This window comes from Amphiprion ocellaris, chromosome 22, assembly GCF_022539595.1.
Source record: "Amphiprion ocellaris isolate individual 3 ecotype Okinawa chromosome 22, ASM2253959v1, whole genome shotgun sequence".
Lineage (NCBI taxonomy): Eukaryota > Metazoa > Chordata > Actinopteri > Pomacentridae > Amphiprion > Amphiprion ocellaris.
Window position 1 is genome coordinate 26,141,580 of NC_072787.1, and position 11,631 is coordinate 26,153,210.

Here is an 11,631-nt window from a genome sequence, read left to right on the forward strand (position 1 = left end):
CCAGAACTAAAAGGAGTTTAACACTCCTGATCCAGAAGGATATTACAAAATCTGTGAGATCGTTTTCCAGGCACAATTGGAACAAAAGGCTGTTTAAGTCAGTCAGAAGAGAATAGAAACAGCATCACATGCATAAACTAGAGGCAGGTTGAAGCGATGCAGCCTCAGAGGGAATCATATCAGCAGGTCGTTCGTTTCCTGCGGATGTTTGTTGACACTGTGAGGACAGAACGGTGGAACCGGACGTTCTCAGCCCGGAGCTGTTTACCGAACAACCTCCAGCTCTAAAAAGCACGACGGCAGGTCGGTGGGTGGAGTTAAGATCTTTATTGGAAACCCAGCCTTCAAACATCATAGTACATTTTATTTTTTTTTAATTAACTCAGAGTTACAACAGCGACAGGACCCACGTGGTCCGGAACAGCGGTTCCCAAACGGACAGGGAAGGAAAACAGATATATTCTACGGAGATCTTCTAGAGTTTTGGACGAGATAGACGGCTCTGCAGTGAGGTTTTACTGGTTTTACTGGTTTCACCGGTAGGGGGGAAAGGTTTGGGAACCGCTGGTCCGACTGAAGCCACAGAGAGAAGAGCAGCGAAGATTCAAAACAGAACATGGAAACAAAAACAGACAAACACAAACACGGGAAACGATAGAAAAATACATCTGATTCTTCTTCTGATCTGAGGGGTAGAGGAGGGGAGGGGAGCCTTCAATCGGTCGTGGTTCCATCCAAAACCAGCAAATAGCCGGTGTGATGGTGGGACAGGACGTGGACAAATGAAAACGGATCCAGAGTCAACGTTGTCACCTATTAAACAGCTTTCAGACTGCCTTTCAATGATACAGAGTGGAGGAAAATGGTTCATCTTTTTACTGGCGAATCCAGAGATTCTGTATCTGTTTCTAAATCCCACAAACTGAAATTAATATAAATACATTTTTAAAAGAGTTGGAGTGAGAGATTTTGCAGTCACGGTGTCGGCCTTTACAAAACAGTGAGTCCTGGACAATAAAGCAATAAAAAAAGGAGAAAGACTCGATGGATGAGATGGCAAATGTGCCGTTCTGTCGGTGTTAGGAGGTAAAAACCTGAACTACGTTTTCTGATGATCAGCCTACTCCGGTTCTCCAATCCAACCGCATGAAGGCAGGAAAAGCAACGAAGCGCCCGCAGCTCAGACAGTCTCTCATTCAACAACAACTCAAAGTACTGGTGGTGGGTGTGAAATGCACTTAAAGTTCTCCAAACCACTAAGACGTCTACTGACGGCCAACAGACCGGAATAAACATACCGTATATTAATAAAGTGTATTGGATTGGCATAGGCTGATCTTAATAAAAATAATTATCATCGGTGCGCTGCGTCGGCTCAAAACATCCCAATGAGAGCATCTCTAGTAAAAGCCCACCTTCCCCCTCCAGCAGCAGGTCTTTAGATCTGGAGACACAAAAACACAGAAAAATAACAATTAGATCAACTTTTGTTCCACCGTTTTAATTTACCGACTCATTTTGAGGCGTTTTGGATGATGACTGAAGACATTTTTCCAGCTTTTAATTCAGTTTACATTCAAAAATACTTGTTGAGAGTCAGAGTTTTCAACAAATTCTTGAATTCATCAACAGTTGAGGGAGACGGACAGCTCAAAGTATATTTACACTGCGATACTCAAACACTGACATATTTCTACAATTTAGCTCCTTTCTCACACCTGTGAATGATTTTAAACACATTTCACTCATATTTTTGGCATCTTTGCTAACTTTGGGAGCTGCGTTGTAATTTAAAACGTAATTTTTTTGACGGTAACACCTGGAAATATTCAAATAATACTCCGTTGATTATCACATTCGACAAAGAGAAGCTGTAAATCTGAAGGTATTCCGATGATTAAAGATGTTTCTCCAGCTATTAATCACATCATAAACAAACATCACTTCAATATTTTCAACCCAGAAGCCCAAAGTGACATCTCTGAAATTTTTTTTTTGTTCCTTAAAAACAGTTTTACGTCGCAGAAATTTTGACTTTGTTGGCAATTCTGACACCCAAGATGTTTTTCTCCAGCTCCAAAATCAACACTATATATAAATATTCCTTTTTATTATCATCATTATCTACTAATCTACCCAAAAAATATATTTGTTAAGATAAGTTTTATTAAAAAGTGACATGTTTTAAGAGCCCAAAGTGACGACTTGCTCTTAGAAACAGTTTTTCTATCAAAAATATTCAACTGTTTATCACATTAGACAGAGAAAAGCTGTAAAACTGAAGGTATTCTGATGACTGAAGACTTATTTTCTTCTCCTCTGTTCACTCTGTTGTCAATTTTACAATGATTTTCAGTGGTTGTGTGGTTACTGTGTTGTGAATAAAGTAAATATAACACTTGAATTTACAAAAAACAATTCAAAGATGTTCACTAAAGCACCATATTATGCAAAGAAAAGTGAGAAAATTTCACATTTGATGGATTGAAATCAACAAATTTGTGAGTTTTTCTCGTAATCTTTAACATTTAATGATCAATTAAACATTTTCCTTCACAAATTCTACTGAATAAATGCACCAAAACCTCTAAAAATTAAATATTTCTGCAAAAAAAAACAGAACACCCACAGCCGGCAGGATTCACATGTACTCTTTTTAATGCTCTGGAGTCTGAAATACCCAGAACTACTCCAAGAAACTGGTATAAAATGATGTTAATAAATAAACTTACATCATCAATGTCCTCATCATCGTCGCCAATGTCATCGAACTGGATCTCATCGTCGTCTCCGGGCCCGAAGGTGTCTGTCTCGTTGATTTTGGCTGCGAGGAGGAAGGAGGAGTCGATCGTTACAAGGAAAGATTACACGTGTTTATCAGAAAAATCTAACATCTAAAACATCCACAGCTGCATGATTCATCTGATTAAAGGTTCTGGTTATGCAGTTATATCACCACAAAATGCTGCGATTAAATGATAAAAAGCCACAAGCAAAGAAAGACGTGACGACCTGCCCTGTTTCTGTGCATTTATTCTATACATAAAACCAGCTGGAAATGAAAATAAACCAGCTGAAGATGTTTCTAAACCTCTAGCTTACCATGTAAAGCATTTAGGATATGCAAAGTGTGGCTATTAAATTATGAATTTAATGCAGTAATTCAGTTTTATTTGTGTTCATTGATGCCTTTACTACAACAATTAGCTGATTAATTAATAAGTTCAAAACTAATAAATTAACCACCTGTGATGTTTTTTAGGCAAGAAAAGTGTAAATTCTCTGACTGCAGCTTTTTAAATGTGGGTATTTTCTATTTTTTCACCTTGTCTATGACAATAAACTGAATATCTTTTGTTTGAAGATGTCATCTTGGCTATTGAGGAATATTTTTCATAATTTTCTGACATTTCAGAGACTAAATTAATCAACAACAGAAATATTTATTAGGTTGCAGCCCTGTGATGATTCAGGCTGCGTTACTCCTCACATAAACCCTGTTTTAGTTGTTTATAAATGAATCGACACAATTTTACAGCGTGTCTGATCCAGGGTTTAAAGTGTCGCGTCGATGGTTTTATAAATTCATGTCGTCCTCCTTGTGAGTCACATTTTTCATCCGTTTTAAATCAGTCACAAAGTGAACTCTGAGCTGAATTTCACCTGTAAGAAATAAATAGTATTTACATATTTTCCCCAAATTATTCAGCCCCAGTGTGACAAATTTTCACCCAAACATCCAGTCGGCAGCTTGAGAACATGAAGCTAACGTTGCTAACTGACTGACTCCAGGAATGAAACTGATGACGGCGGGTTTGGATGTCTGGAAACGAATCCTGACACGATGCCGCCGTCTGCACTCAGCCACAGACTGTTTATGTCCTGAAAGATGCATCATACGCTCAGGATGTTGCTTTTTCTCCACATCTCCAATAGAGTGAGACGTCAGAATCTGCTAGCAAAGATTTTAATCATGTCTCACCATTACATTAAGGGATTAACTGTTATCTCTGGTACACACACAAAAAAAAAACCCAGCATTTGATATCATCTGCTGCTACAAAACCAATATATATTTATTTTTATTGTGTAAACTGAGCATCTTTGGCATCAACATTTCTTCCAGGATGAAGTTTGCAGCTTAAATTGTGAAATTAATCTTTCTTTCCTTGAAAGCCAAGCAAGGAGAGTCACGAGATTGCGTGCAAAAATATCATATTTCCCCCAAATTATATGGCTTTTAGACCAATTTCTACTAGATTGTCACGTGATGTGAAGAAAATGCTGCATCTCTGGTACAAACATTTCTCAGAGGATGAAGTTTGTAGCTTAACATTTGAAATAAATCCATCAAAATTATGAGTAATCTGTACATTTTCTTATAAAACCAAACAATAAGACTCTATGAGATCAACTGTATTATATTATTTTCCCCAAATCATGTGGCTTTTTGATCAATTTCTACTAGATTGTCACGTGCAGCCATAGTTTAGACTAGATTATCATAAAGTGACTGAAAATGATGCAAACAAAATGCTGCATCTTTGGCACAAACATTTCTTTGAGGATGAAGTTTCCAGATTAATGTGTGAAATAAATCCTTCAAAGTTATGAGTAATCTGTGCATTAAGCAATAAGACTCATACCACAGTATTTTGCTCAAATTATCTGGCTTCTTGACTCATTTGTGCAGCCTGAGTTTCTACCGGATTATCATAAAGTGAAAGCAAAATACTGCATGGTAGACTTGTGAGGACCTCTGCTGTTCAAATTCTGCAACTGCATTCACTAATTCACTGATTGTTGGAACTGATAGATTTGCCAGAAAACCAACAGCTCGTTAATCCTTTTGTCTGACCTAAACGCTGTGTTTGTGGCCAGAGTTCACACCAGATCCTCTAAATAAGCTCTTGGTATCTGTGGAGGTAAACTCACCGTGCTCCGGCAGCTCTCCATATGCTTTCAAACTGCGAGCCTCGTCTGCGTTGTACTTGAGGATAACGTCGGCTTTGTTATCCTGAAACACAAGATGAGGTTTGAGTGTTTTATTAAACGACAGAACTAAACTTTCTGGAAGTTAACTGCACCGAAATACGGCTTAATCCAGATTTTTTCTTATGTGAGGGCAAAAGAATGGGCTGAAAGCATGTAAATGTGAAGTTATTGATTTTAAAAAAAAAATTTATGATGAACACAAACACTAAATGTAGAAAACTTTCCATTTGCAGCAGATTTTGACAGCCTACAGTAATACTAGAGCTGCACAATTATGGTAAAAATGCTCATTAATACCGAGTTTGTGGTTGTTTTTCATGATTATTCATTAAATGTTGCACTAAATTCTTGCTGATGTATAAATATCTGCATCAAACTAAGAAAAACAAGCAAAATGCAAATAAATTGGCATCTAAAAATTCTCAAAAGAGCATCAGCTGCTAATTAATGTCCCCTAAATGCATCACATGCAGGCAGCTGTGCACAGACAAGCTTCTAGTTTCCATCAGTTTGAGACCAAAAGTTGCTTTGGAAAGACTGAAATAAGAAATTAAAACATCAGATTCACTTAAGTCTAACCCGAGCGATACCATCTACGTTTTATGTGCATTTTTCTACAAGCAGAACATCTCAAAAAGGCCAATATCACAGCTGATTATAATCACTCAATTGTTATATCCAATTAATTGTGTGGCCCTAATTCTAGAATGCAGTTTCTAACTCAGTTTTGGACAAATAAAACAAACTTCAGGCTACAAAATGTCACTTAGTAGTACTTTTTACTCATTTTGATGGCATTATTTGGAAATATTCTATTAAAAAAGCTAATTTTTAGGGGGAATTTATGGACAAAGTCATCAGGAATTAGCTGAAAAATGCAGGACCTGTAACATAAAGCTTCACTTTGATGCTACAGAAAAGTTTTGTGCCTCAGAGTGAAGTTTAACTCAGCATTAATGTTTTTTTCTTTGTCATGTGTGAGCGATAAACACACCTGGTAATCTCTCAGCCCGACCAGGATGATGTCTGACGTATTGATCCAAACCTGGAGGAGAAAAAACACACAGCAGAGATTATCCAGAGAGCATCGCGCTGCCCTTTGTGACCCCGACACACACACAAAGACACACACACAAAGACACACACACAAAGACACACACGCTGGCGGTTAATCGAGTCCACGCTGCCGCATCACCGGCGGCTGAGAAAACGCTGATGCGGCACCACGTCAGGGAGGTTTCCTGTGTGAGCTGCTGGGAGAAAAGTGCGAGAGGACGGCCGGGACGTTCCCACCTTTTTCCGGAGTTTTCCTCTGATGTGGCAAAGCCGCTTGGTTCCGTCGAAGCACATGGCCTCCAGACGTCCGTTCCCCAACATTTTGATCACCTGAGCATATTCTGAAAGACACCAGAGAGAGATTAAAGCAACGAACCTGTCGGCAGGTAAAGGAGGAGCTGGGGGCTGAAAGCACTCGATAAAATACATAATATAATTAGCAGGGTTTCTTTTATAAGATAACAGCGCAACATGACAAAATATTACTTTTTCCCTAAATATTATATATTAAACTTCAAGGAAAACACATATTTAATAAGCGAGGTGATGCATTCCACCTCCGCTAAACAATTCTAAGAATATCATATTAATAAAAACACCATCGGTATTGGTTTTTTTGGTCACTTTCACTCTGGGAATGTGATTCATGAGAACGAGATGAGGCCAAAAAAAGAGCCGAGGAGTGAAAACAGAGGAGGCCTGGTGTCTGAATAGGAAGGTTCTACTTTAATTTGAACAACAAAGGCTGGTAAAGACAGGAAAACAAGTGAAAATAGCATAAACATCGCTTTTTTAACAATACTATTCAACTGAGATTCATTCTGCATCCATTTCTTTTTTGTTAATGTCTTACTAGATTATTTACGTTGTGAACAGAGTGGAAAATTAGACAAAAAAAACTCAGTGTGACACTTTAACGGTGCGTATCCCAAACAAAAACGAGTAATATGACATAAATATTTTAAGAAGCTCTGGCAGACACCATAAAACTTATAAGCCACGCCCTAAAACAAATATAGGCAGTAAAGTCTGTGTGAACTGCGTAAGCCGAGGCTCCACCACTGGAAGGTCTTCCTTAAAGCTCCTAAGCCTCCTCCACACACTGGGCTCGCTTCCATTATCACAGGGATTTGGGCGACACTGAGCACTGCAGTCAAAGCTCTGCTCATATCTGCGACTAGTGAGGCTCTCAGGAACTATTTCTATAAAAATCATTCACTTTAAACATCACCGTTGATGTTACATTTCTCCTGTTGTGCAGATTTTTGGTTGTCAAATGAATTTGTGGGTTCTTTTTTCACTTCTCAAGGCTTAATCTTATTCATTTTAAACATAAAAATATCATATTTAATGTAATATAAGCTTTAAAAAAAGGAGCATTTTCCCTACATTTAAGGACAAGGAACTGTGAAAAATGTGCTTGTTTAACCCTCATGTCATCCTGTGGGTCAAACTGATCCATTTTAAAGTTTGAAAATGTGGAAAAAAAACTTCTGATGTCCACAATTTCTGGAAATGTTTCAACATTTTTTGATGGAAAAAAAGAAATGTTAAAAATGTTTCTTAACCCTCCTGTTATCCTCATTTACAGGCACCAAAAAATATTGTTTCCTTGTCTGAAAAAAAATCCAAAAATTCTGCAAAGAAATTCCCCAAATTTCTGAAAATTTGCAAAACCTTCAGGAAGAAAATTCCAATAATTCCTTAAAAGTTTCCCTTAAACGTTTCCCTTAAAAGTTTTATATTTAAAAAATTCCCCAAAGTTGGCAAGAAAGTTCTTGGAAATATTTTCAAAAAATGAGTAAAAATCTTCCAAAAAATCCTAAAAATATAAAGTGATTCCATATATATCAGTGAAACTTCTATTTTCTTAAGAACATTCACATAAAAACCAACCAAAATCCAGTGAAATTCACTGGATTTGGTTGATTTTTTTGTGAATGTTTTTCAGAAATATTTTAACATTTCTTTTTTCCACCAAAAAATGTTCAAAGATTTCCCAAAAATGTTGAAAATGTGGACATCAGACGTTTCACTGTGAAAATTTATTTTTTTCCCCACATTTTCAAACTTTAAAACGACTTGATTTGACCCGCAGGACGACATGAGGGTTGAGAACATTGACAAAAAAAAAATCAACCAAAGTCCAGCAAATTTTGCTGGACTTTGGTTGATTTTTTTGTGAATGTTCTTAAGAAAATATTAGAAGTTTTATTGATATATATATGGAATCACTTTAGATATTTTTCAGACTTTTTTGGGAAGATTTTTTACTAATTTTTTGAAAATATTTACAACAATTTTCTTGCCAAATCTGGGGGATTTTTTTCAATCAATTTTTAAGGGAAATTTTTAAGGAATTATTGGAATTTACTTCCTGAAGGTTTTGCAAATTTTCAGAAACTTGGGGGATTTTTTTGCTGAATTTTTGGATTTTTTTCAGACAAGGAAACAATATTTTTTGGTGCCTGTAAATGAGGAAAACAGGAGGGTTAACAAAGATTAATCAATTATCAACACAATGTCACCAACTGATGATGAATTTCCTTTGATTAATCAATAAAATTCGACTTTAATCACTTAACTCGACGTAAACCAAAGCCGTACTCACCCTGTCCATCCTCTTTGAACACCAGCTCTCTCTTCTCGGACTCATTCTCGTTCTTTCCACGTCGCCGATTTTTACCTCCCTTACCTGTGAGCAGCGACAGAAAATCAGTTAACGTTCTCCAGTCACATCAATTATTATTCATTATCTTATAGTTTCCTATTGGTCTACGTCTCATTTTACTACTTTCTAGTTGAGACACGGGATTTACATTTATAGGATCACTTTAATAAAAGAGTTATGAGATCATTACAGCTTTCAACACTTAGATATTTAAGGCAGGGGTGTCAAACATGTGGCCCGCGGCCAAAAGCAGCCCTGCAGAGGATCCAATAAGGCCCTGCAGATTCTAAATTAGTAAAACTATAAATTTAAAATAATTTCTAGACCATGACAAGTTGTTTTGATCATAAACTATTAGATTGTTCTTTTGTCGTTTTGTGTCTCATTTTTGTAATACTGTATCTTTTTTGTTGTTTTTTGTCTGACTTTTGTTGTTTGTGTCATGTTTTTGTCATTTTGTGTTTCCTTTTTGCCTCGCTTGTGTTTTTTGTCTCATTTTTGTCACTTTGCATTTTGCTTTATTCCTTGCTTTGTGTATTGTTTGTCGTTTTGTTTTTTGTCTCGCTTGTATTGTTTGTCGACTCTTTTGTTGTTGTTTCTTGCTTTTATAATTTTTTGTCTCATTTGTGTAATTTCTTGTCTTGTTTGTCTATTTTTTTGTCACTGTAACTTTTTGTCTATTTTTCTGTCTCTTTTGGTTTTGTGTCATGTCATTTGTCTCATCTGTTGTCATTTTGTGTCTCGTTTTTGTTATGTTTTGTCTTGTTTTTGTTGTTTTGCGTCTCTTTATCTGACTTTTGTCATTTTGATTCAGTTTCAGATTCCTGTGACTAAATGTTGTGTTCCTCTGTAGACACTCTGTGATCTGGAAGTAGTAATGCGGAAATGATAAACTGAGGAATAATGTTGTTGATACTGAACTTATTTTCTATAAAAATTTCATGTTGTTCATGATGATTTCTAAAAAGATAATCCCTCAACTTTGAACATTTACAGAATGTACTTTGCTTCTTTGCACAAAAACAAAGGAAACATTTGGAGCTGTGGTTATTTATCGGTTATTATGCTGTGATTTCACTGGTCTGGCCCATTTGAGATGAAACTTTAACAAGTTTGACACCCCTGCTCTAAGGCATATTTTCAAATATAGTTAATGGCAGGCAAACACACAAATAAAACACAGCATCGGGAGCGTAAACCTTGCATCAGATGCTGTAAAAATAAATAAATAAATAACAGCAATCTGTGCTCCTCAACGCGACGACCGTGAAGACACGAGTGACTCGGCCGCAGTTGACAGTCTTGTGATAAAAATTCTGAGACTTTTCTTTGAACTACAGACTTTGTTTACACAGAGCAGAGAGAGAGAAAAAACAAACACACCAGATCAATATAGAAACGCAGCACGGTTGAAATATGGCAAGCAGAGGAGAAAGTAGTTGGAGGATACACTCAGCACGGTGAAAAATCCTTCTAGAGTTGATGTGCAGACTAGTGGAAACCATTGTAAAAAAGTAAATGGTAATATATTTTTAATGTTTAGAAGGTGATTTTTCCAGTATTTCTAACATCTGTAGGAACTTGGTGCACCTTAATTCCAGTTTTTCTTAAACAGCCCTTTTCTCTTCTCTTTGTATTATTTATTGCTCTATAACTTTATTACACTGCACAAAAGGCACTCATGACTTCTGTCTTTTCCACTACTGTGAGTCAAAACGAGCCCACAGTGGGTAAAAACGTGCCAGGAAACTGCGTAGGGTTCAGAGAGGGCGCCAGATTCCAGACTCAATTCATTTTATACTGGGATAATCTACTAAACGCCCACGTACATGACATTAATGTACCTGCTAGTGTCAGCCACCCTGCCTGACAGGAGAAACTACAAAAGATAAGAGCTGACAGGAGCAGCAGCTAACGGTTTTTGGTGCTAATTAGCTTATTTAAGTTGTGATATGCGGTCCGGACGCTCAAATAAGACACTGGAATGGGTTCAGCTACTCGGTTGAAGGGTGACTGAGGTTATCTGGGCTGAATTTGGGTGAAATTACGTGGGAGATGTCACGGGCCAGACCGGGTGGGGCTTAACTCGCTAGCAATCAGCAAGTTAGCCGCGTCAGTTAGCACAATAGTAGGTGAGAGAGTTAGCTAGCTGGTTAAGCGCTGAATATCTTCAGTAAGACGTAAACTAGCTTCATAATCACCCCAGACTAACTCACATTCAGCCGCTACCGGACAGAAACCGCCGCTGACTGCTCTGGCTGTGACTCCAATTCCCGCTGCCAGCTATGCTAACTAGCTTTAGCCGGTCGGTGTCACGTTTTCGCTGCGTGTTTCTTCGCGGCGCCAAAGACAATTACCGACACACGTCCCGGCGTCTTCCTCCGCGTCTTACCTTTGTTTTTGGGCATATTCCTTCACGCCTCGGTCGCCTTGATCCCGCTTGGTAGAAACAAACAGCTGTTAGACGGTAAACTGTGAACTGGAGTCAGCAAAAAGCTCAGAGCCAAACTGACCAAGAGAAGCTAGCTAGTCAGCGTTCAGTCTGCCCCAGTGTCCGCATGCGCAGAAGGAGACATTCAAAACCCCGTTGCTTTATTGTAAAGGGTGATTGTTACAGAGACAGAGGTCATGTTTAGAATAGAATAGAATAGAACAGAATAGAATAGAATAGCCAGTTTATTGTCAAACAGAACGTACACTAGCTGGTGCACATTATGAATGAAATTTCGATGCAAATATGCACCATCGGACTGATAAAAAACAAAACAAAACAAAAATTATTCGAAATAAAAACAATTGCAATATATACATGCATATATATATATATATATATATATATATATATATATATATATATATATATATATATATATATATATATATATATACATATACATTTGACTTGTAAA

At 37.3% G+C, this 11,631-nt stretch overlaps 1 protein-coding gene across 1 annotated transcript; it reads right to left on the reverse strand.

The window, feature by feature from the left end:
* Window positions 1-312: 312 nt before the first annotated feature.
* eif1axb (eukaryotic translation initiation factor 1A X-linked b) lies at window positions 313-11,279 on the reverse strand. Its single transcript, XM_023294870.3, has 7 exons — window positions 11,115-11,279; window positions 8,663-8,746; window positions 6,289-6,392; window positions 5,990-6,040; window positions 4,936-5,017; window positions 2,733-2,824; window positions 313-1,444 (listed from the first exon to the last, which is right to left on the reverse strand). Exons 1-7 carry the CDS (start codon window positions 11,128-11,130, stop codon window positions 1,439-1,441), a joined length of 435 nt encoding a protein of 144 aa, XP_023150638.1. The 5' UTR covers window positions 11,131-11,279; the 3' UTR covers window positions 313-1,438.
* Window positions 11,280-11,631: the final 352 nt, after the last annotated feature.

What these genes read in the sequence shown, in the direction of transcription:
- eif1axb (XM_023294870.3), bottom strand. An exon ending in GTTCAAAGAGGATGGACAGG is followed by an intron (nt 6,393 to 8,662) that starts GTGAGTACGGCT and finishes GGTGTCTTTCAG; the next exon opens with AATATGCTCAGGTGATCAAA. An exon ending in GAGGAAAACTCCGGAAAAAG is followed by an intron (nt 6,041 to 6,288) that starts GTGGGAACGTCC and finishes TTTCTCCTCCAG; the next exon opens with GTTTGGATCAATACGTCAGA.